At 43.7% G+C, this 26,889-nt stretch overlaps 1 protein-coding gene across 1 annotated transcript; it reads left to right on the top strand.

The window, feature by feature from the left end:
* Positions 1-528: 528 nt before the first annotated feature.
* Positions 529-26,636, top strand: LOC147662021 (zinc finger protein 14 homolog; the record flags this gene model as incomplete). The annotated part of the gene is made up of 4 exons (XM_086951174.1): positions 529-780; positions 13,786-13,912; positions 19,567-19,695; positions 26,529-26,636. Coding segments are annotated over exons 1-4 (388 nt in total), but the record flags the coding sequence as incomplete, so codon positions are not given.
* Positions 26,637-26,889: the final 253 nt, after the last annotated feature.

The raw sequence follows: 26,889 nt of genomic DNA, 5'->3' as shown, positions 1-26,889 counted from the left end.
TTTACCTTTGATACTTGCACAAGTGCTACTTTTGCCTACGTAATCGTTTGTTCTTGTGCTTGAGTGTGTAACATATACTGCAGTATTATACCACAAATTATACTCTATTTTCTCTTGTAGCCTGCACACTTGTCACTTTTCCCTCCTGAGCACTTTTTACTACCTCATGTATTTTTGGTAGCCCACATTTTTACTACCTCATGTATTTTGTTTGCTCACAAGTGTCACAATTACCTTGTCTACCTCATGTATTTTTGGTTTCTCACAATTTTTACTACCTCATGTATTCTTGGTTGCTCACAATTATCACTTTACCGTATGTAACATAACGAATGCCTCTGCAATCTGTTGCTCGTGTAACGTTCTCAGTTTGTATCTTTTCTGTTCCTATTGTGAAGCGCTCTGACACCTTCGGGTAAAGTCCGCGCTATATAAAATTGCATAAATAAAATAAAATAAATAAATAAATCCTTCCATCCCTGCCCTCTCTGAGGTACATCCCACCTTGTAGGCAGGGGCAGGCGGATCTCTGGGATTTTCTCAGTAAACCTTCTCCTTCCTGCTTCGACTGCGAGGACCACACCTGTCCAGCACCCCCCAGGGATCACCCCTGGCCTGCACCTGCTCACCTCCATAGATCACACCTGCAGAGTATCTGGTCTCCACAGTGGATCACCGCTGAACTGCAGCTGCTCAAAGCCAGGGCTCACAGACAGAGATCCCTGGAGAAGGACACACCCCCTGTCACTGGGGAGGATGTCCCAGCAGGAGCCAGACGAGGTAAGATCCGTGCTCAGCAGGTTTTTGTCTGGAAGCACCTGAGGATCTACAGATTCTTAGCACAATCTATTTTCAGGGTACACTCCTTTTTTAGGTCGAGCCCTGAGCCGGCGCGCAAGCGCTGCTCTGGGTATGATCTGTGGTAGTTGACTACATAAGGGAAACCCCGCACACTCCCGTCTACTTTTTCAGTGGCTTGTGTCTTTGTCTTTTCTAAATGCTGCCTTCCGATTGGTTTATAGGTGGCTAGTCCCTCCTTATAACGGCCATGTTGTCATTTGTATCCTTCCACGGCTACTACCCCCTTTACTTCGTGTTTCATGAGCACAATTTCTTCCCGTCACCCCCCATACTCCCCTCTCCTGCTGTCCGTGCCTTCTCTCCCGCCTCCCCACTACCGTTGTTCGTGCCTTCTCGCACCCCTCTCGTTTGCAATGCAATAGGTTTCGTGTAGATGCAGGTCTTATTGCATTGCAAATGCTTGTTTGGCGTGGGAAACAGGTCTGGCTCGATGCACACTCAGATTTATGTCGGCTTGAAAACGTGCATGTGTGCAAGTCTTAAATCAAGGCAGTGTGGCAGTTCTCTTAACTAAAAGGACCGGTAAATATATCTCTCATGAAGGCGGGCACAATGAATTCTCCAAATAAGTGCAGTTTAAATGCTGGCTGCCCGAGGGCATGGCTGGAAACTACTGACTTACTCAGACCGATCGGCAGATTCACAGCAAGCACAGGACAGTCTGAGAAAGCAGGACAGACGCTTTGCAGTCTGCCCTACTCGAGGCTCTGCTCCCATCATCGGTATATCGAAAGCTACTCAGCTACCGCCCTCCTGCCTTACAGGAAAGAGGTTGCAGTACTCTAATTTGCATACCCTCATGACTCCGACCCAGGCCCCTGAGGGACCACAGAGAGCGGCTTGCAGCAGACAGGACTGGAATCAGCCCATGCACTTCATGCAGACATTTCAAAGGGGAAATATTCTTTTTCCAGTCAGAATATGAAGTCATGTTCCTTCTCGCGCCAATTTGTGGCGAGTTTGACTAGCTGAAATATTGTCACGGTGGTACTTCATGCCGCCTCTCTGCAGAAATCTTTGTGTAATCTGGAGGTCTTAGGCGGAGTCGCTCATACTTTGTCTTTCGAGCTCCATACACTGAGTTGGAGTTGTGCCCTAGTAGCGCCTGTTAACAGCATTATGCACCTGTTAACAGACAGGCTGCACTATATCAAACATGTAAAGATAATCGATTCATGCGGGAATCTCCTGATTTTTTTTGTAAAAAAATTCTTTAACTATATCATCCATGTCTAGAGAGCCGATTCATGCAGGAATCTCCTGATTTTGTTAGTAAAAAATTACTTTCTTTCACTTAACTCCCGCATAGTATTGCCTCTGCTTCAATGTATGTCAAGGGGGGAAAAGCATTCCCCCATTTTTTTAAAAATCTCCAATGTCATGGAGTCCTGCGAGATTCCTGCTCTTCCGTTTCTGCGACCTCGAAGGACCAGCCTGTCAAAGACACCGAATGACTCCCATTAACATGTATTTTGTTAATTTACACATGCATTGCGCTTTGCTGCACCTGCTGTCTTAAAATGACAATAGATTAACAATTTACTATCTGGTTGTGTGTTGTTGACCTAACCGTGTTTCTGTATTGTCTAAAATGTGTGTTTTTGCAAGCTGTTAAGTGATTTGAGTTGTTGTGATAGTTGAAAATGTTATCATCTATTTGATTTTAACAGCGCTTGCTTAATACCGGAGTGGAGGGTTATCTTGTCACTCGTATAAAAAGGTCAGTCATTACAAGAAGCAGTACAGCTGTGCTACCACCCCCTATCCAGGGCCCCTGGAATTCATTGATTCTGCGACTGCAGGTTTTTCCTTGTTATTAGGCATCCTATTTACTTGCCCCATAATCCACCACCATACTCATTATGTACAGATCTCAACAGCAAAAATTCGTGTCTGAATCATATGGAAAAAAACAAGCATTTGCATTGCAATAGGTCACAAATTTACACAAGTTTAAGCTATTGGCATTGTAAATGACAATGCCTTTTATTTATGTTTTAAAAACAAAAATAAAAGGCATTATCATTTGCAATGTCAATAGCTCAAACTCGCGTAAATGTGAGTCCTATTGCATTGCAAAGGCGTGTTTATTTTATTATTTATTTTATTTTAGTCATTTTATGTAATGCAGGCATGCACTACATACAATTATTACAATAAAGCAGAACATGTCCATAACAAATACAAAAATACATTGACAGTTGTATAATACAGAATTTCTGATATTTATTTCCCCAGCCCGTAGGTAAATAGTGACATTTCTCTGCCTGTGTTGTGGCAGCTGGCTGAATAGTATAGAATCTCTGCTGTTTCCTCCATTTCCTAAATACATCCATACATATATTCTGAGCTTTGCCTTCCTTTTGCTCACCTGCTGGCTGAATACTACAGAATTCCTGCTATTTTCCCGCCCACTGGCCTAATATTTGTCAGGGTACCAGTTTTACCTCTGTAAGATTGATTCTTCCACCTCCGGCACTTTCATAGTGCCGCTGGTCCCCAGAATACCTGTCCTGAAGAGACCCATATCACAAGAGGGTCGAAACTTCGTCGATAACTGCGAAGGTACAGCCCCGGCAAACTAGAAGTTGCTTATGAACAAATTATGGTATTAGATATACAAAGGGCTCCCTTTAATTACCAATAACCATCGCCTCCTTTCTTATTAGCACTACGTATATTGCACTGTTCTGGTTATGGTTACTTCACCTGGGTCAGAAAGTCACGTCCCAATGTGGAAATGTATATAGTGTAAATACACAATTCGAAATTAGATTTATGTCTTTCTACTCTAAATATTGTCAATGCAAAATAAATAACACTCACTTTGCTGAAGTGGGTTCAGCAAAAATAGTTTTCTCTGTGGGCTTTCTACAAACGTTTTTTTTTTTACAAAAGTGATACACCTAATTGAAATATGGTTTGATTATCCATTTTATGTTTTCTCTGTTTAAAGCATGTGAGAAGTACTACTCCTTGCAAAAATGTTATTAATTGGTTCAAATGAGTTCCTTGTGAACATTGTTTCTGCTCGAATAGCAATACCCAGTTCACAAGGGCATAGGGGTCACTCTTGTTTTTTATGATAATTGCTTGCTAAATAGATAATTTTTTCAACAGTTTGACCGGCAGGACTTGCACTGCCAAAAGCTAATTTTCTCCAGTGGCCATTGAGAAACAAAGATTGTAGCAAATGATTTCTTGAAGCTCAAGCAGCCTTATGCAACTTTTTTCCAGCTCATGATCCTTTTATAATTCAAGACAAGACATCTGTCCGGAACTCAAGAAAAAGAAACATGGTTGCCAAGTTTTCTAAGTCCATGCATGACTAGTTAGTCCGGCCCTGTTTTTTTCTTAGAATTCTAGGACTTGTAGTTCCTGGTTTTATACTGGGTTAACTAAAAGTACCAGAATTCTAAGAATAACTGACATAGCTCGTCCTGCCTGGACCTGGGAAACTTGGCAGCTATCGAGAGAATGTAATTGGAAGTAGGGCATATCTCAGCACAAGAAGAACACATTACAGATGCACACAAATCTAGGTATTCCACACCCTTTCCTACACCACCTTGGAGGGCGTCAGGCACCATTTTCGCCAAGCAGTATTCATATTTTAAAAAAGATCATGCATTGTCTTGTAGTACGTACTCACTGGTTGCCTTCCCTCCTGTGCATGCTGAGATTCTGCCCAGCTTCTCTCCTTCTCCACTTGCCTGATGTTAACATGACACAAACAACATAGCTCCTTTAACAGATGAATCTCTAATATCCATAAATACATAATTTTTTTTTAAAACTTTATTTATTTGCATTTTCAAAATAAAACCTTTACAAAAAAGAAAACAGTTGGTCAGTGTTATAACATAAACATTCTTTGGTGAGCAAGAGAGTTAAATGGCGTATGATAGGAATATCCCTGATATCCAGCACACATGTAGTAGGAGTCAATGACATACATCCACACATACAGTATTTATACACATGTAGCAGGGGTAAATAAAGCATCCCGTTTGCTTGCCGATGGAGTTGATTTTGGAAGGAGAAAAAAATTCTTTCTTGGCGATCGAGGTACATTCCATTACAAATTAAGTCAGGTTCAGATCATCTCTAGTTCGTTGTTCCAACAGAAGTTTCACTGTTTTTAGAGTGTCGTCTTGTGCTATATTCGTGTATAATGCCTCAACATCATATGACACTAGAAAATGTAACTCTGGATCAAATTGGAACTGTTGAGAGAAAGGATAAGATGTGTTTGGTATCCTGTAAGTTTGATTGCATCTTAGTTATTAATGGTCTTAATAACCAATCCACAAATTGTGAAAGAGGTTCTAAAAGAGACTCAATGCCAGAGACAATGGGCCTACCTGGTGGAGGTGTCTGTTGTTTGTGCATGTTTGGTAGAACATAAATAGCTGAAATTCTTGGATGGGTGTTAACAAGAAATTGAGCTTCGCTTTTTGTGATCCACCATGATTCTTTGCCTCTGTTTACTAGGTCAATGATTCTTTTTGTAATCTAGGAGTTGAATCCTTTTGTATAGGTTCATAGTATTTGATATTACTAAGTTCAAGTTCGGGCATTTGTATAATGCACTACTCACCCAGAGGGTCTCAAGGCCCTAGGGGAAGGGGTTAGGGGTTCATTATTTGTCGAATAGCCAGGTTTTAAGTTCTTTTCTGAAGGAGATGTGATTCTGAGTAATGCGGAGGTGGGTGGGGAGTGAGTTCCAGGTCTTGGCAGCCAGGAAGGAGAAGGATCTGCCACCCATGGTGGATTTCCGGATGCGCGGGACTGCGGCGAGGGCTTGATTGGACGATCTTAGTTGGCGGGGGGGTTTGTAGAAGGACAGTCGAGTGTTGAGGCATTCGGGTCCTAGATTGTAGAGGGCCTTGTGAGCGTGGGTGAGAAGGCGGAAAGTAATTCTTTTGTTGACGGGAAGCCAGTGAAGGTCTTTTAGATGTCCGGTGATGTGATCTTGGCGCGGGATGTCTAATATGAGTCTCGCTGACGCGTTTTGGATGCGCTGGAGTTTTTTCTGTAATTTTGCTGTGATTCCGGCGTATAGTGTGTTACCATAATCCAGTCGACTCGTAACCAGTGCGTGGGTGACAGTCTTTCTTGTCTCGAGGGGGATCCAACGGAAGATCTTTTTGAGAATGCGAAGTACGTTGAAGCAGGAGGACGAGACGGCGTTGACTTGTCTGGACATCGAGAGAGAGGAGTCTAGGATGAAGCCAAGGTTACGTGCATGGTCTGTGGGTGTGGGTGCTGTGCCCAGAGCGGAAGGCCACCACGAGTCGTCCCAAGCTGAGGGGGAAGATCCTAGGATGAGCACCTCCGTTTTGTCTGAGTTGAGTTTAAGGCGGCTATGTTTCATCTATTCGGCTACTTCTTTCATGCCTTCGTGAAGATTGGTTTTGGCGGTGTTGGGGTCTTTGGTGAGGGAAAGGATTAACTGGGTGTCGTCGGCGTAAGAGATGATGTTGAGGTTGTGTTGTCGCGCGATGGATGCGAGGTGACTCATGTAAACGTTGAAGAGAGTGGGACTGAGTGATGATCCTTGTGGTACGCCGCAGATGACTTCGGTGGCTTCTGAGTAGAATGGGGGAAGTCGGACTCTTTGAGTTCTCCCGGCGAGGAATGAGATGATCCAGTCCAAGGCTTTTCCTTGTATGCCGATGTTGCTGAGGCGATGTATAAGGGTGCTGTGGCAGACTGTGTCGAAAGCGGCGGATAGGTCGAGTAGGATGAGGACCACTGTTTCTCCGTTATCCAGGAGTGCTCGGATGTCGTCAGTCTCTGCAATGAGGGCGGTTTCGGTGCTGTAGTTACTCAGTTGTCATAGGCATTCTCTTGGTAGGTTTGGGTATCTAGGATTACGGTAGCTCCACCTTTGTCTGCAGGTTTAATGGCAATTTCTTTGTCAGAGCCCAGTTTCTTCAGGCAACGCATCTCATCTTGAGAGAGGTTGAAGAAAGGTTGTTTGGTGTGTTTTTTCTTATTTATTTATGTATTTATTTATTTAGTATATTTGTAGAGCGCAAAACCTGTCACCCAAAGGGCATCCTGGCGCTTGATCTAGAACCATAGACTTTAACAAACTCAGGCCATTTATGGAAACAAAGTCTTCAAGTACTGCTTTCTCAAATGTCGTCATGTCTGGTGGGACCAGATGTAAAGGTGGGTTAAAGGTGGGCTTGTTCTTCAGTCCTGTATTTGGGAAGGTGCCAATGCTGGTATTTTCTGTTTTAACAAAAAAGAAGGATAGTTGTGTAAGCTCAAAAAAGATCTAGAGATATTCTACCATGAAAAGGTTTACCATATGTCGCAGAGATTTCTGAAGCTGCCTGCTGGAAGACTTGAGTTGCATTAGGGACCTGGCTATGTGACATAAAAAAACACATCTATTTTTACTTTATTTCAACAAGTGACTCATTTCTCTTCACCTGTCTTTCTCCTGTGCACTTCCCTGATGCCCTCTTTCAGTTTGCTACTTAATCCTCCTCTCCTCAATCATTCAATTTGTTATCTCCGATGTTCCCCGCTATCTCTACCCCCTTGACTCCCCTATCCATCCTTCACTTAACAATCTCGTATGTTCTACTTACAGCCCATCTTTCTTCACCCTTAGCTCCTTCTATTTTGCTCGGTTCTTCCTTTGTTTTCCGCCTTGAATTTGAATTTGAATTTAAAAACATTTCTATAGCGCGCTTTTACCATGCGGTTTCTTGGCGCTGTTGGATTGTGAGGAAGCAGGCAGGAGCGGAGGGGGATTTAAGCATTGTAGGCTCGGGAAAAAAGAAGAGTTTTGAGACCCTTCCGGAACTCGATATAGGAAGATGACATACGGAGTTCCGAGGGAAGGGAATTCCAAAACGCAGGAGCAAGCACTGCGAATTTCGTACCGCCAGTCTTTTTCTTGCTGAAGCGGGGGATGGTTAACAGAGCCTGATGAGTGGACCTAAGCTCTCGTCCAGGTGTGTAGGGAGTGATGGCAGAACAAATAAATTCCGGGGCGGTGCCCATTTTAGCCTGAAAAGTGGTGCAACCAAGCTTAAACAGGGCACGCTCTTTCACCGGCAGCCAGTGCAAGGCCTGCAGTAGGGGGGTGGCTCGATGGTATTTAGGCAGGCCGTGAATCAGGCGAGCAGCCTGGTTCTGCACTAGCTGCAAGCGGCAAATGGCGTAAGCTGGAGCGCCATTATAAATGATGTTCCCATAATCGAGGCGCGAAAGCACCATGGCCATCACTATAATTTTTAGGGCGGGTAAAGAAAAAAAACGAGAGATCTTCCTGATGATTCGGAGGGAAAAGAAACAGGAGGAAACAACCGAATTGACCTGAGAGTGAACGGAAAGTGAGGGATCCAGGAAGATGCCAAGGGTCTTGACCCTGGGAACTGGGAGCGGGGGAACACCAAGTGAGGAGGGCCAGTGAGAAGGGGACCAGGGACTGCAACCACCTCTGGTCAAGACTAACTCCGTCTTGTCCGGGTTGAGTTTGAGGTGGTTGCAGTTCATCCAATCCTGGATGAACAACATGACGGATTGGACATTTGAAGCGGAGGAGGAAGAGTGGGAAAGGTTAAAAATTAGCTGGAGGTCATCGGCGTAATTGAACACCGTGACCTCGAGCTGCTGTAACATAAAAATAAGGGGGTAAATGTATAAATTAAACAAAAGAGGGAAAAGGGAGGAACCTTGGGGGACTCCGCATGCAACCTTACGAGAGGCAGCAGTGAAACCAGCAAGGTGGACTGCCTGAGCCCTATCACTCAGGAAGGACTTAAGCCAGGCGAGGGCCAGGCCCTCTATGCCCGCCGCCTTGACACGGGTGAGGAGGATGGAGTGGTCCACCGTGTCAAAAGCGGCGGATAGATCTAAAAGAATGAGGGCCTGGGGGAGGTTGGTATCAATGCCCTCGCGTAGGCTGTCCATCACTGAGATCACTACCTTCTCCGTTGAGTGGAGGGGGCGAAAGCCCGCCTGCCGGGGGGAGAGGCAGTGGTTGGTTTCCACGTAGGTACTCAGGGTGCTGGTTACATGGGTCTCTAGAACCATGGCCAAGTAGGGTAGAAGGGAGATGGGACGGTAATTGGAAGGGGATGAAGGGTCGGCACCGGTTTTTTTTAGGATGGGGATGACTGCCGCAAATTTATGGGCAGTGGGGACCACTCCGGATTTGAGTGAGTCGTTTAAAAGTGTGAGGGGAGGGGTAGGACAGTGTAGGAAGACTTCTTGCGAGCAGGGGCAAAGTCTAGGGGGGAACCTGACTTTACCTTTTGGAGCAGGGGAGAAAGTGTAGCTATGGTCAAAGGGGGGAAGGAAGTGAATTTGGAAGTGATGACGGGAGGGGAGGGATTGATGAAGGTAGGGGAAGGGGGAGAGATATTAGCCTTGATCTTTGCGACCTTATCAACGAAGAAATCGTTGAGTGAGTCGCAGAGCGGTTGAGAAGGGCGGATCGAGGCTGTGGCTCTGTTGGATGAGGCAAGTTCATGTACTGTGGCAAAAATCTCTTTAGATTGAGATTCAGCTGCTAGTATCCTGTTTGAATAAAACAGGGTCTTGGCATCAAGTATGCTTTGTTTATATGCTTTGAGCACAGAAAGGTAGATAGTTTTTTTGGCGGGGCAATATTCTCTTCTCCATGCACGCTCTGCTGTGCGTGCGGCTAATTTCTTCTCCTTAAGGTCGGGGGTAAACCAGCGATTGGCAGCATGGGCACGCTTCACCGTGATCCGTCTCAGGGGAGCAGAGTCGTCGCCTGCCCGGGTCAACCAGCCATCGATGGTAGTCAGCTGGTCCGGGGCGGCGAGGCCTGAGAGGTCAGGGCAGGAGTTGGCTAGGGATGAGCAGAAAGATGGCATGTCTGCCTTACCCCATTTTCTAGCCCAGGTGTTCTTGGGGAGAGGAGGTTTAGGCGCTGGGGCCAACGCGAGAGAGAAGGAGATTAAAAAATGGTCCGACCAGGAGCAGGGGGAGATGACAGGGGGAGTAGTAGGGATATTTAGGGTCCAAACCTGGTCAAGCGAATGGCCATGAACATGGGTGGGGCTGTGGACAAGGGGAGAAAAGTTGAGACTGGTCATAAGACTGGTAAATTCTTTAGAGAGGGGGCTTTCGGCGGGATCGTTAGGCCAAAAGTTGAAGTCACACAACACCAACACTGAAGAGTTGTTAATAACCAGTGTGGCGAGGATGTCCTGAAGGCAAGAGACAAAGTTGGAAGTTGCGTGAGGGGGTCGATAAATGAGAACAGCAGTAAGGGGGGTCGAATGAGAACTAGCACGAATTATTAGGCAGTCTACCTCAGGGATAGGAGGAGAGGGGAGTATTTGAAAGTGGGAGTCAGTATGTGTTATCAAGGCTACTCCGCCGTCTCTCCTGCCCTCCGGGCGATCCGCTCGAATGATGGAATATGAGGGAGGGAGTGCGGCTAAAACGTTGGGAAGGGAGTCTGCCTTGAGCCAGGTCTCTGTTAAGAACAAGAGATCCGGAGTCACCTTCTCAGGCCTAATTGTGTACAGTTTCTTGTTTATCCCATGGATTCACTGTAAAGAGAGTACTCTTCTCTCAAGTTCTTCTATGTACACTGTGTTAACACCTTCTTGTTAAATCTCTTAGTAGAACTGTACTTTATATAAAAGAAGTACATCAGTGAATCATATCAGATGTCAGCTGTTCAAGGAGATAAGACCTCGTCAGCCCTCCAAGTTAGAGTGCCACTCTTGTGGAGAGTCAGAGGCCGGGGGCGCTCTTTTTCAGTTCCCGTTTGTAAGGAGTGGCATGTACTGCCTCATTCCATGAAGAATATCTCTCCTGAACTCCTATTTTGGAAGGTTCCTAAGACTTGTCTGTTTGAGTTGGCATAAGCTTTGATATGGCAATGTGACCCTGGTCGGCTCTAGCGCAAGGACACTCTGTCTAGACATCTTTTCATTTATTCATCAAAACTCTCCCATCACTTATTTTTGGAGTAGGGTTTTCCATCCCCATGGAAACCCTCTGAACCTCTACCAGAAGATTTCATAGAGAGGACAAAATATGCTGGATTATCAATATAAAACCAATGTTACTTAAGATCTTGATGAAGACCAGCGTCTGACAGAATGTGTCAGTAAAGCATGTCCTGATTGTGTGGGATGAAGAAGCATGGAATGGATTGCTTTTGTTTCTGATCATAAATATGCTTTGGAATGAGACAGGTTTGCATTTCATCGAATTAAACAAGGGGGAGCAGATCAAAACAAAACAAAATTCTGGGGCGAACACAAAATATGAGTCTGAGGATCAGTGCATTCAGTCAGTCAAAATACTTTATTCGGCTACCAAAAGCCATAAAAGCACAGAGTTAAAACATACAACAAAATTGAAAGGACTATCAATAAATTAAAAGGAAAGGAGCGATATACATATCTGTTGCAAAGGTCCCCATCGTACATCTATTTTATACACAACAATTAATCACATCGGTCAAATTGAGTAAAACACATTGTAAAGAGTCATCCAAATATTAGTGTATTTAAAAACTCGACCAATAAAATACCATAGCAAATAAATGCTAAAGAAATGTCTCCATGATTAAGTATTTAAAAAATGCAAAAAAGAATATATCATTTCAAAAACTTATTTAAAATGGTTGTTATGCAATTACTGCAGGGACATCTTCCTGGATCTCATTGCCCCTAACAGAAAGCTTGCAACCCCAAAGCTCACCACAGGGAAGGTCGCATTTGTAAAAATAACAGGGCAGACCTTACTTGAACAAAATTTGCCTCTCTCAGTAGCGGCAATATACATTTCTTGCGAAGGGGGCTATAAAATCCACAGAAGAAGATAAAATGTAAAGTGTCCTGTTCCGAAAAATGATCACAGGGGCACGGTTTAAGGTACCTGGCCATGAAACCCCCTTTGGAAAGGCTAAAAACCAGGATACCTGATTCAGCTGGAATCTATTTAAAACAAAACGATGTTGTATGTTTGTTACTCGTGACAAATAGGGCTGTAGCTGTGGGGGGGGGGGGTCGAACTGAGGATAACATACCTCCTCACCATGGGCTTGACACGTTCAAGTCCCTCCCTGGTCACCTGCTGTCGAATGAAAAACTTTATTTTAATGTCCTTGATTGCTGCCGGTCCTAACCATCTTGGTTTACTGTACATATCTGGACCGCGCAGCAGCGTCCATTGCTCCCTGATGTATTTTAACCAAGGAATTTGTAGATCTCCATCAAGGGCAATGCAATCCATGATGACCATCTGATTCAGAGTGGGAGAAACGCTTGACCAGATCCTCAACCAACACATCAGAGGTGCAACGGCAATATGATCCGAGATGTACCTCAAGCCAAGGTCCTCATGTGAAATAAAGGCGGGTGCTAGAGGGAGAGCTAGGAGGCCACGCATACATTTGTTGTTGACTCCCTGGATGTCCCCCACGTCCTTGTGATCCCATACGTCGCACCCATATGTCGCCAAAAAGATACATTTCTCTTTATAAACCTTAAGTAGGGCAGGTATTGGTTTCGACCCCAATCTTTAAGCAAAATCCCAAACGGGCCGACTGCTCAGGCCAAAGTGTTCTTTTTTTTTTTTTAAAACAGATTTTATTGTGTGAACTCATATATTATGCACATCTCTGTCACCCAGAGACAAATGCCACCATCACTGCATCAGCTATATCTGTAGTCACATTTATAACAATGAATATCCATTAACACCCCCCCAAGAGATATTGCCACAGGATGTAATCAAACATGCAACCCCCCCCCCACCCTCCAAAGTGTTCTTTTTAATTGTCTTTGTGCAGCCAAGGACCCGTTATCGTAAAAAAAAAACCAAATACGGAAAAGTGGACACTTTCAACAATTCCACCCACCCCTACAAAAAACATTGTCTTAGCGGCCTTCGTACTGCCCATTGTCATTGTGTGTGATTTGGTAAAATTAGTCGCTAAATCAAGAGACTCCATAAAATCAATAAAAGTATTTAAGAGATTTTGGAGACCTATGGCGGCCCTTGCGAACAACACTGCATCATCTGCATAGAGTAATGCTGGGACCAATTTGGACCCAGCTCTTGGGATGTCTTGAGCACTGCCTGTGAGGTGGTCTCTTAGTTTATTTATGTAAAGTGTGAACAATAGGTGTGCCATGATGCACCCCTGTCGTACCCCTCACTTAACCTCCCAGAGATCCGTTAGACTGCCACCGTCTTCAAATCTTACTGCCACGGTTGTATTATTATGGGCATAGTGTAAAAAGGATACCAGACTTGGTTCCATGCCCAATTCCCCAGAATCCGCCACAGCTTTGATCAGTTTACTTGATCAAAAGCTGACGTTAGGTCCATGAATCCCACGTGCAGTGTGCCCCTCTTTGCTATGGCATACTTCCCAATCACCAGGCTCAAGTTTGTACATTGATCCAAGGTGCCTCTCCCTTGCCAGAACCCGTACTTCAAATCGCTAATAACATAACATTTTCTAGTCATAGCGACAGCCGCTTCAAAATCCCCTTTCCCATGATTTTGGCAGTGCATTCATGGAGGGAATGTAGTAAGGCCGCACATGCGTTTATACAAGCGTACAGCTCCCTAGCGAGTGCTAATCTCAGATATTGGAAATGGGCTTGGAGAGATTAATATTTGGTAATTCAGTTTAATTTTCTAAAATGTGTGGATATTTCTGCTAGAAATGCTTGTACCCAATTGTGTGTTCTATGTGCTGTTTAACCTACATTCATGAACTGTGAGAATTGTGTTACATGTCTCTCTAGAAGCTTATATCTTCAACATTTGTACCCTGGAGCTAGGGGGTGGTGCTAATAAGAAAAGAGGGATTTTATTTATGGAGAATGGGTTTATATTAGCAACTTCAGCTCAATAAATTGTGTTCTTAGTGAGCTACTTCTTCTGTTTCAGACGCAGGTGGCGTTCCATGATCCGTCTGCTTGTTTTTCCCAAGAGGAGTGGACACTGCTGCAGGAATGGCAGAAGGAACTTTACAGGAATGTGATGAAGGAAATACACCAAGCCCTAATCTCACTTGGTAAAGCTACGTTCTTTCTTTTAATATATTTTTTATTTGGTTTTCAGGTAAATGAAACAGTATCAGGTACTCAGTGTTTTATACAATAAGAAAACTGATCTAGGCAGTACCTGATCTACGTAGTATTGAAAATGTCACCCCAAAGGTGAGTTTAGCACTTGCCCAGAAACACACTGCTGTAGTTCCATCATCCCTCTGTGACCACGAGAACTGTAAGTGAAGGCCAGCGAGTCTGTGTGATCACTGAGCCCTTCAAAAGCCAAAGTGGTCAATCCATGGACCCCATTTTTTGCAGACACCCCCACTCGCTCTTGTGACGCACCCTCTGTGACACCACACACCAGTCTTGTTCTTTCACCAGAATTTGATGTCCCGTCGACCAGGGCTACCCCATTTCGGTGTAATGTCTTTTTAGGCTACAACCAACTCCAACTTAACTAGGAGAATTCGGTGTCTGAGCATGTCACCCTACGACCTCCCTTCCACAGACATTCCAATATGTGTCCCGATACATCGAAGATCACTCACTCTAGGACTCCAGAACATGCTTCTCAGGCAATGGCTGTCTTTCACGTCTGGATTCTCAGCATATGTTTTGATATTCTACAATGGGCCTTTCTTAAAGGATGATGAGTTCCATCTTTCCCTCAGTCCTAACGATACATTCTTCAATATGTGTATAGGTCAAGTAGCCATTGTGATGTAGTAGAAGCTATTGTGGTATGCGTGGTGTTTTACCAGGAAGACATCCCTTTTTTCAACACTTTGTGGCTGCGCATGATATTCCTGGGCCTCAATGCCAGCACGAAAAGGTTGCAGACTTCCAACCAATCGGTTGTTGTTTTAACTCTTTTTATTCATTTTCCATCAAGAATATTGAAAGTATGACTTCAAAACTTTTGGCTGTTCATTACCTATAGAGCTTCCATACATCGACAATTCTTCCATTGCTTTGTTGTCATTCCTTCATATACTGTTCATCCGGCAATGCGCATTCCATCAAGTACTTCTTCCAGTGGCCACACCAGGGGCATTGGGGGATTTTGCCCCTAGAGCCAACATTCTTATTTTCTTTTTATAATTTTTCCACGCTGGGGATATCTTGAATAGGCATTGCTTTATTTCTCCAACACAGCACCGGTGATCTTTTTCAGACAAGCGTATTCAGCAAATGTAATTGGATTTGTGTGAAGTAAGAGCCACTCTAATTGGCCTCAGACGGCTATAAGTCCGTTTAACAGATTCACCCCGAAGGCTGAAGGTGATTTAGGCAGTTGGATTGATTGCTCTGGGTCCAATTAGAAATATCCCCACATCCTCCTATAGGCCTCTCTCGCTGCTCAATACAGATACTAAAATATTTGCTAAGATTCTGGCTGACCGTCGTTCTCCGTTACTCCCAATCGTGGTGGCACCAGAACAATCCGGCTTTGTGCCAACTCGTTCGCTGACAAGTAATCTGCGCACTCTATTTAGCGTGATGGCTAGAATTAACCCAGAGACTCAGGCTGCAGCGGTCTTTCTAGATGCAGAGAAGGCCTTCGATTCCATTGAATGGCGCTTCTTGAAGGCTGTACTGAGAGCGGTTGGAGTGGGAGAGGTCTTATCAAGTTAATAGAAGTTCTATATGAAAGTTCTACAGCACGGGTATGAGTTAACGGGTTGCTTTTAGAGCCCATATACATTACAAGAGGTACAAGGCAAGGGTGCCCTCTGTCTCGTCTCCTGTATACGCTTGCAGCGAAGCCCTTGGCGTGCGCACTGCGCAAATACCACGGTCACCGGGGCTTAAGGTTTCCCCAGTATAACTTGGTGGTCCCAGCTTATGCATATGACACACTTCTATATGTCAGAGAGCCCTAACGGAACTTAACGCCTTTACTGCAGGAAGTGGAAAGATTCGGTCAACATTCAGGGTTACGCATCAATTGGACTTAGTCTACGGCGTTCCCTCTCACCTCAGGCACAGTTCATGTTGCGGTTGATTACCCTGTCATATGGTCCACGGAATCTGCTCACTACTTGGGAATTCAGATCCACCCCGATCCGGAAGTTGTGGTTCGTGGGAATTACGGTAGAGCGATAACCAAACTGTCAGAATCCATTGAGAAATGGATACACCTGCCTCTGTCTTTGTGGGGGCGCAGATCATCCCTGAAAATGATAGTGCTCCCACGTTTTCTGCTCCTTTTTGCCATGTTTCTATCATACTGCCAAAGTCTTTCTTCAGCCCTTTATGTTCCCTTCTGCTCCGCTTGGTGTGGGTTGGGACGCAACCGAGGGTCGATGGGAGATACTTACAAAATATATTCAGCAGGTGGACTTGGAGCTCCCAATTTCGAACTGTATGACTGTGCTGCACAACAGATGCATACATTTCATTGGCTGCATGGTGCCTCTGATAGCCCACAGATATACATTGAATAAGCAGCCGTGGAACCCTATGCATTACCACAGGATCTTTCGAGACACCGAAGAGGCACCATCACGTGATACATCCAGTTGAGTGTACGAGAAACCTACTCTGGAGGTTGGCGGGCATGCGGGGTGTTACCCTTCTATACTCTCCCAAACTGTCATTAGAAATGTGCTGGTTGTTGCCATTGAGAGGAGAGGGACTTTATCTCTGCCATGCATGCACTAGGCAAGAACACCATAGGTGATTTTTTCCCTAGATGGAACAATCAAGCACTGGGACCCGCTGGCCACGGATACCCAAACGCCTCCCTAATAGCAAGGCATGCACTTCAGACAGCACCAGGGGAGGACATTCTGGGCCACCTGAGTTTACTCCTCCCACGTACTTGCTTAGTTCATGAACCTCACAACACATGTTTCCGATATTGTCCGCCTGCCTCAAAATCACTGCAGGAAGTTACAGTTCGACGTCACTGACGAGCAATGGGTCTATTGCTGCAGAGACACGAAGACTATATCCCTAAACGGCAGACATCGCTTAATACACTACACATTTCTGCAGAGATGATAACTGCGTGAGACGTGGGGTGGCTGAGGCAAATATCACGCATTTAGCTTGGACCTGTCCAGGGATTCAGAGGTTCTGGGAGAGGGTGCAGGCCGCATTGCATGATATAGCCTGACTCCCCTGGAGGCGTTGCTAGGTTACACCAAGGAGTACCCCAAAGACACACGCAAATTGTTACCTTTGTGCGTCCTAATAGCAAAGCACAGGATTGCTCTCAGATGGAAGAAAGGCCCCACGCCCACAATAGAGGAATGGTGGCAGATTTATCCCGCTCCAACATGGGCTCAGAACATTTGAAGGCGCTTATGCCCACTCGCTCAAACCAACACATTTTTGTGAACCATTTCGGGCATATCTGGCCCACAATTCCACTGTAGACGAGGAGGGGGAGGAACATGACAGGTCAGGGATTGGCTGAAGTGGTGAGGATCCTGTGGGGTTGCAGCGAGGCCCTGTCTGTGGTGCTGCCTTTTGAGTTGGGCTGTCCAAACATTTGAGGGGAGGGGTTGCGATAGGTCCCCCTATAGTGAGAACTGATGTGTAGTGCTTGAATGTATAATGATACTGCCCCCCACCAGTGTAAATTCAAAGTGGAAAGCATTCATTCTGTTGTAACTGTCTGGACGGATTCTAATATATACATTTTGAATTTTTACTGCTGCCGCTGTATCTAATGCAATGATCAATGGATATGTGTTTGTATACAAAATGGAAATAAAGTTAAAAAAAAGAAATAGTCCTGCATTTAAGAAAATCGGATTGGAAGAGGAAAGGCCCATTGAGATTGACTGGAACAACTGTGGCCGTACTAGACAGAGGGAGTATTCCTTGTAGAATCCTGGCAAGAGTAAATAGACCTCTGCATAGTCATCAAATTGTTTCTAGGACAATTCTTGGCACATGCAATTGACATATGTTTTCTGGTGTAACCTGGGAATTTTTTGTGAATTCCAACATTTCTGATATTTTTACCCAATAAATGGGCCTATTATGATGTCGGGCGGATCGCCACCGCCGGCCTGGCATTGGCGATCCGCCCGCCGCCATCTGTACGTGATTTAACCCCGCCATATTAATATGGCGGGGGGTACCGCAGCGCATGGAAAGACCGTCTGCCGCTTTTTCGCCGGCAGGCAATCTTTACAATTGCCTATTGTGCGGATCTGGGGCACTATACGGTGGTGGCGGGAATTGCACTGGGGACCCGTTACGAGCCGGGGGGGGCTGCCCTTGGGAAAGGCCAGCGGGAATTGCATTGGGGGCCCGTTACAGGCCCCAGGGGTGGGGGGCTGCACTTGGGGGTACCTATGGTATCCCCCTACATTGCCACACACAAGGTGGCAGGCACCGCGCGGTGCCTGTCACGATGTGAATTGCAATGCACAACATACCTCTTTAACATTGCTGCAGGTGCTGTTTACAGCACCGCCCGCCGCAATGTTAAAGGCAAGAATGCGCCCGCCAGGGTGGCGGGCGCATCCTAATTGGCCTCGTGGGACTGCCGCACCTCTGGCGATAGGTCCCATTTTCAGTTACGGTGTCCGCCTGCCATCATATTGGGGCCCTCAGTTGAAAACCTACTAGGGTAATATTCAAACGTATTTGTGAACTGTTCCCCATACATTTATCTCATTCTGTAATGCTACCCACAACTCTGATGTGTGTACCTTTCTTGGTGCTAGGAGCTGGGGTTTTAGTATAGAGGAGTTGGAGGCACCCAGCAAAGTTTACGGTAGTCAGACCGGCACAGTTCCTAATCCTAATGGTGCTGACAGGAAAGGGGTCACCCTGTTAACCCCTTACTTTATGATTGTAGGACAACCACATACAATAATTACAATGTCCCTGTGCACACATATAATCAATATTTCACAACGTAAGCTTGGTATATGAGACAGCATCAAAACAAAATCCGTTTGTGGTTTTTCTCTGTTCCTTTAATTCGTGTTGGCACAGAAAACAGCCAGCCGACACGTTTTTCGTCTGAGATAAAATGATCTCCGACTCTTCAGGGCTCGAGTCACAATGGACGTAGTAAATATTCCCTAAACCAGTGATAATTCCAACCCGGTTGGGTTCTATGTAAATTCCATGAAGGGTGGTAACAGATCACCAGGTAAGTATCAATCACATCAAAGTCTTAATGTGCGGCACCAAAGCCCATAAGGGGTCAATGGGAAAGGGTAATTCCTTCGAAAATACGTCAAAGACCGAAGAGGTAGTATCCGGTCTTGAATGACACGTGTATGTGTCCTTACAATATTGGAACTGCGTGGGCCCCGCGTCTCGGCGAATTCAAGTCAAAGCGGAAGTGACTTGAATTCGCCGTGACGCGGGGTCCACGCATTAAGACTTTGATGTGATTGATACCTACCTGGTGATCTGTGACCACCTGTATTTACTACGTCCATTGTGACTCGAACCCTGAAGAGTCGGAGATCATTGTTTGATTTTGTTTTGATACTGTCTCATATACCAAACTTACGTGCCGAAATATTGATTATATGTGTGCACAGGAACATTGTAATTGTATACCTTTCTTGTCTTCACATTGCTACTCCTGGTGTATCTGCTAATTGAATGAATTGTGGTGGCTTTCCAAGTTGACACCCGGGATGTGCCACAAGGATCGCTGAAAGTTAAACCTCTGTTTTCTTTTTATTTATAGGTCCTCTTATTGCCACCACAGTCTACACATTAAAGGCTAAAGAAAAAGAACATATGTGCTTCAGTCTCAACCAGGACATTGACAAACGGCACAGAACATCTGTTTCCCCATGCAGGAGGTGCATCCAAGGTGATCAGACAGTAAGACCTACTATCTACCCAGGGCTAGCGCATACTCATACCGGGGCACAAAGATGTGTGTACACCAACCCAGAGACTCATATTGCCATAATGACACACACAAAACCCACATATCACTACTTTAGTGAGATTGGGTGAGAGACTTAGCGTTGGTGCAGCGGAAAAACCTAAGGCAGGCCTTTAAACAGCCTTCGTCATTTTCAATGCTGGGAGATCTAGTACACGGTAATCAGATAAAATATCGAAGCAAAAATATCGCCACACCAAAATATTGTGTCCAAAATATTGTGATATGGAGATATCGTCAGCAGGAATATCGTTGTCAAGAATATAGATTTTTTGGTAAGTAATATCGATTTTTAAAACATCAAAGTAATTAATATTATTTGCCAAAATATAGTTGTTTAAAATAACGTTTTATTGGTATTTATTTTAGTATATATTTTACATGTATATGATTTAAATTGTTTGTACAAGTATTGTTTACGTTTTTTAATATATTTGTTACATTTTTAGTAGTTATTAAATTTAATGTAATCATTTTTCATGATTTTAGTGCCGTAGCGGGTTGTGGTTTTGCAGGGGTATAGGGTGGGAAGTAATTGAATTATAATACATTAATGATTATTTTTTATTTTATATTATTTGTTTAATTGATATTTAGTTATGTTAATTGTGCTATTAATTTTTTTATGTACATTTTATGTGCAGGTTGTGGGGTTTATAGGGGTAAAGGGAGGGAAGTAATGTATTTGAATTAATGAAGAATTAGTTGTTAATATAAATTAATTAGTTGATAATTAATTATGTTAATTATGTAATGAAGGTTTTTTTGAGGTGCAGGTTGTGGGGCTTATAGGGGTAAAGGGTGGGAAGTAATTCATTACCAATTAACGAATAATTCATTGTTAATTAATATTAATTAGTTGATAATTATGTTAATTGTGTAATTCATTTTTTATGTACAGATTGTCCGGCTTATCGGGGTAAAGGGTGGGAAGTAATTTATTTTAAGTTAATAACTTGTTGGTAATATTAATTAATTGATAATTATGTTAATTGTTATTTTTTTTCTTTTTAGGTGCAGGTTGTGGGGTTTATAGGAGTAAAGGGTGGGAATTAATTTATTTTGTATTAATTATGTTAATTGCTTATGAATTTTATTTAGGGCTTAACTTTGTTGTTGGTCGGTAAGCCTCCACCCGCTCATAGGAAGCTTACCGACCTACAAGGTAGGTTTACATTCCAACTGCCGAATTACAATGTCGGCGGTTGGAGTGTAAACTGGCCGGTTAATTTGACTCGGTTTCGACGGGCTCAAGGAGCCCGTCGGCCAGTCAGAAGGGCCTCATAATCCCTAACGGATGGCGTTTCCCGATACAGGGCCCCCTTTCGCTTCTGGCCCTCCGGTTGTGGTCCTCAGGGGCACCTATAGTGCCCCCCTTCACATCCCTGCACCGTATGGCAGCTGCCACACGGTACAGGGATGTGCAATAACTTCCATTTGTCAATGGGAGCGTGTGCTACAGGCGGTTTCAGCACAAGCTGCCATTGAAAAATGGAAGATGCACACGCACCATGTGCGGTCGCATCCTAATTCGGTGTGCGGAACCGCCGACCTATGGCTGGGCAGTTACCTCACTGAAACGGTGTTGGGGTAATGAAGGCCATAGCTGTTAATTAGTAATATTTATTTGACAATACATTTTGTTAATTGTACAATAGATTTCTTTAGGGGGATTTTAAATTTGGGTTTGTTTATGGTATGGAGTGGGAAGTAAATGAATTTTAAGTAATTAATAATTTTGTAATTAATATTAATGATCAAATTGATAATTAATTATGTTAAGTGTCTAAATAATTTTCTGTAAAATATTATGAGTGGGGTTAGTGTTTTGTGGTGGTATATTGTGGGAAAGTAATAATTATAATTAATTGATCATTAATATTTAATTAATGTTAATTAGTTTGTTGATATTTTTATTAATAGTGTCAATATTTTGCTTTTCAAAGTTAAGTTTTAGGTGCAGGTTGTGAACTTTGTCGGGTTATAATGTGGGGTGTAACTAAATAAAATGTATGTATTAAATATGTTTTTCTTTATAATTTCTGAATAAAAAATGTATCTGTATGAAAATTATTTTAGTATTTTATTTATAATATTATTTGTAGTTGTTTGTGATATGTATTTAACATTGAAATGTCTTTTTTTAAATGTATTTGTTAATATTAACTACATCTGTAGTTTTTTTACATATTTTTTTTATTTCTTTAACTTTGTTTTTAAAATAATTGTATTTTGTTCAAGGTATTTTGTTTGGTTTTAATGTTGCACTGACTGGAGTGGTAATATTCAATTTTACCCCTCCCCAACACAACACTTCCCCTACTGTTGTACTGCCTGGAGTGGGAATAGTTAATTTGACCCCTCTGGAATCTAACACTTTCCCTACAGTTGCACTTATTGGTTTGGGAATAGTAAATGTTACCCCTCCTCAATCCAACACTTTCCCTACTGTTGTTTTGACTACAGTGGGAATAGTACATTTTACCCCTCCACAATACAGCACTTTCCCTACTGTTGCATGTAGTGGAGGGAAATTTGTAAATTTTTAACAGTTTTTTTATTTTTGCGTTTATGAAGTGGGAGTAGTACATTTTGTATATATTTACCATAATAGTTTGGTATAAATTGTAGTGGGAATAGTGTATGTATTAAATTGTGAATTTTAGATGTTATTTTATATTGTTATCATTTATATTATTGTTTTTGTTTTTTCAAAAATATAAAATTGTTTAGTTTAATTGTTTTTTGAGTAGATAAATGTAATTATATATTAATTATTATATATGTTTACCTTAGTTTTAAATAAGTTTAGTTCTTATGTTTGTTACACTATATATTACATCTATTTTATTTTTTTAATTTAATGTTATTTAATACAATAATATTGATTACTATACTTTTTTTCTGATATATTTGTACCTACCACTCACTATAAGTATAAGATGACTATATTTTTAACATCGATATTTTGATCACGGTATTTTGATAAGGCGATATTTTGGGGCCGATATTCTGTCAGTGAACCCTAGGGCACCACAGCACAGTGAATAAAGAATCCTCAATGAGAAGGAACAGAGGTGAGGAGGTGAAATATGGCAGGAATAACCAGGAAATTGCAGATCGAAAGAGGCATCCTTAATTTGGTGGCAGAAAAAGACACTTTGTGAAGAGAAAACCTTTGACCTTGTACAGCGGGTGAAGTGTAAGGCCTTGTCTGAACATGCTCCACCCGCTAGTGTGTCTAAAACTTGCTGCTGCTCACAGTGGGTTTGAGGTGCAGGGCCTGGCTTCTGGCCAGACCTTGCTCCTCACCCTTTTCAAGCGCCTGACCCCTTTTGTTCATGACCTTTGGCCTTGTGTAACGGGGTGGGGCAGCCAAATCCCTCTGCGCACGGGCTTTGGTCTTCAGGCCCTTCACCCCATCCTCTATCTGCATGTGACCTTTGGCTGCGCACAGCTGGGTTTGGGTGTGTGACCACTGCTGCTCGAGGCATCTGATCCAACTGTGCGCCACACCCCCCTCCGAGTATTAGACCCCACTGCGCTCAGCCGTCTGCCATGCACAGCAGAAGTCGGGCAAAGGCCTTGCCCACCACACTTTGCATGTGTCCGCCTCCACTATGCACGCCGTTGGCTGTGCACTGTGAGGGTAGGACGTTTGACACCTCTGTGCACCCCACCCTCCTGCGACTGTCTGACTGGCGTCATTCAGCCTTTGAAGGCCCTTGAAGACTGCCCAGGTTTGATCACACCAGGCACAAGAATCTTGCAGGTACCACATATTTAAGGCTGGTTCCGCGTTAGCATGTAGGTTACTCTGAGAGTGCAGGAAGATCCACAAATAATCCCCCCGCCATATTTGACTGCATGGGCTCAGTGTTTAGCATGTGCGCGCACCTTGCCTTCTTTGTGCCTTTTTATTGATTTTCAAGATGTGCGGACTGAGTCCCTGAATCCTTTAAAGGCGCTCAACCTCTTCTTCCAATGTTGCTTCCTTGGCTGATGAGACCCATGTATCCTTTAATTGTGGATCTACTGAGGTGCGTGGTGACTACATCCTCTGCAAATGAATGGTTCAGATATCTTTAAAAGGTAACCTCTTCCTGTCTAGTCCAACCCTGTGACCATCACTAAACCAAGAAAGGGGACTCTTGAGTTCGTTTCTACTTTTGAGCCAAACTTAGGACCTGATTACATGTCTGGCGGACTTTGGACCGCCAGACTCGTGGTGGCGCAGCAGTGGCAGTCCACCGACCCCCCTATTATGACTTCTAAAGTCACTGCGGCGTTGGACCATCAGCTGTGCCAGGGAACAGTCATTAATTGGCGATGGCTCAGGAGTGCCGCAACGCAACAAGCTGAGCGGGGAGTGGTGCCGTCCCTCTCAGCATATTACGAGTTCCCGGACCGCCAGCCTTTTCAGGCTGTCGGTGCAGGAGCAAAAGGCCCCCCTGCCATGGGAAATCCATTCAAGGGGCACAGCATGTCTGTACCCCCTAAAGGTTCTAGCATGGCATGGACGTCCACATCCATGTCGTGCTGGAACTTTTTTGCTGTTCCCATTGCGGTGCCTGTTTTCCAGGCACTGACAAGGGAATAGCAAAGGACCGCCTGCCGTATTACGAGTTACGCATTTTTACCTGGTAATACACTTGTTTGTGCTTGCGCTGCTTTGGAGCAGCGGAGGTGGCATTGCACCATTGCAGCTGCGCCAATGTCGTAATCAATCCCTAAGTGTAACTCCGTTCGGCCGTGTTTCTGTATCAAAGAGCAAAGAATCTTATGGAAATCAAAATACAAAAGGGCCGTTTTGGGACTCCGCACCCCTTTTTGTGGTTCCTGCTTCATAGATTTGGACAAAACTTGCCATGAAGAACCCAAAGTGTAGGTACTTTTATTGAAAGGTTTTGTGTGGATTAGTCAGTGGACACCAAAGTTACTTAGAAACAAAGCCTTCCCTATGAAAACTCTGACCTAACCATGACTACCCTTATGTTTTTAATGCTTATTTTAAAAAGGGCTGAGAATGTGGGTGTGACCAGGGGGCGGAGTGGCTTACCCCTTCTCCAACACCCCCTCGATGTCTGTTCCCCTCTTTCTCATCCCTACAGCAGCCCGAGGTCTGGAACGGGGCAGCGCCTTGGGACTCATCTAAAAAACGTGACGAGGAAGGGCGCTGTTTCTTTAACTGGACGGAGTTCGAGCCCGACCACACCCCCTGGTCAGCTGGGACACCGGAACTAAAGGCCGAGTCTTCCGAGAGGAAGGGGTGTTCATCACCCGGAGGAGTCGAGGAGTCGAGGAGAGAAGGAGACATAGGAAGCGGTGACAAGAGTGAGACGAAAGAAGGAGCGAAGGCGGAGGCGAGTCCAGCTGTTGCAGAGCCAGGAGGCCAACGACAAGGCGCTTCGCCCAGCCGCACTTCAAGGGAAGTGTGGCTCAGCCAGGTACGGAACCGTATCGTGGGCTGGGCGGGTAGAAGAGGTTTTAAACCTCCGTAGAGCACCCGCCATCGTCAACCCATCACTGAACCCCTTCCCTACTTCACCACCGACACGTCGTAGATACCTGTGTGCACGAGTGCAGCCCTCACACCCTTTCCCTAACGCTCTCAGTGAACCAGAGCCCTTTTCTCTTTTTTTTCATGTAACCGAGACCGGCAGGTAAAACGGACGCGCCTACAGCCCCCAGAAGTTCACGGGAGGGAGGAAAACCAGGCGGAGATCACAGGAAGGAGAGGAGTTCCCCAGCTCGTCGAGTCTCCGAACCTCCACTACCCTATTACAGAAACATAACGCGGCGCAAGCGCTTGTTAAAAACAATAAAGCCAACCTTACCAACACCCACCGAGTTCGTGTTTCCATCGATCCCGCCACAGTGGGTTTAAAAACCTAAGCGGTTAATAGGAAAAATTAAATATATTTTTTGTATTAAAAAGTATATATAATTAATTATTCTAATTTTTTAATACATTCAATAAAGAAATTAATTAAAAAAATATTAACACTTTTAAACTTGTATTATTATTATTAATTTTAAATGTATAAGGCGCACAGCTACCCAAAATTCTTTGTTTATTGATTGAAGTTATTCATAAATTAAATGTATATATTTATATTTAAATTAATTAACTATTTAATCAACATTGATGAGTTAATGTTCTCTAATATTTTATTCTATTAGTTCAAGGTTAATAGTAAATATTTAAAATTAGTTTACATTTATATTATGCATTAAAATATTTTTTATATTTACAAAAAAACTAATGATAAACTTCAATATGTTTTCCAAAATCTTCCAAAAGAGAAATCTATGCCATAATGGCGTAAGTTTCACCTACGTTCAAAGTTATTAGAAATAACCATATATTCATAAATCTTGCTGTAGGTGGTTCTACACCCTGCCTTGAAGGGTTGGACATTTGTAGGTCTAGACTTAGGTGTACATCTTCATTTAGGAACGGTGATTAGCGAAGAAGTGTAGAGTTACTCTAGGGTGTCGTAGTAAATAGGTACATGAATACATCTATATGTGAATATCTGTCTTTGTAAATAGACCAGTAAGCTGCTTAAGAGAACATGCTCTTCAAGATGCCGGCTGATGTTGAGTACGTTTCAATATCCCTACAATTCTGTCCGAGAGAGCGACTACTGGAAACAGGTGGTGGGAAGGCGTATAATGACATTTGGGGCCAAAAACAGAAGAGAAGTAAGTTTATGTGATAGTAAAGTATACTTTTATGTTTTGTACAACAGATAATACTAACCTTGATGAATTATTCACCGTCAACCACGAGGAACAGCTGTATTTGGACACCTTTCGTGGCCGAGAAGGAAGTGGTTATTTCAGTGCTTGTGATGAAGGTAAGTGATGCCGGTGCTATTTCAATTCAAAAAGCGTCAGAAACCTTTGTCGCAGTCTAGTGTTTCCTGGAGTGTGAAGTTCCAGTGACGTTATTTTAGTGAATTTCTGTCTCTTGAAAATATTATTCATACATCAAGACCGCAGTGCTATGGATCCACGTTGCGTTTACCGCAGTGGATATATTTTTTTAAAGCTGAAAGTAAAGATATATGTTTAGTGTTTCTGGTTTGGATGGAACCTTCGATCTGTCAA

This window comes from Lissotriton vulgaris, unplaced genomic scaffold (assembly GCF_964263255.1).
Source record: "Lissotriton vulgaris unplaced genomic scaffold, aLisVul1.2 SCAFFOLD_781, whole genome shotgun sequence".
Taxonomy (NCBI): Eukaryota; Metazoa; Chordata; class Amphibia; order Caudata; family Salamandridae; genus Lissotriton; species Lissotriton vulgaris.
Note: the sequence above shows the minus strand (reverse complement) of the source record. Positions and strands in the feature narration are given on the sequence as shown.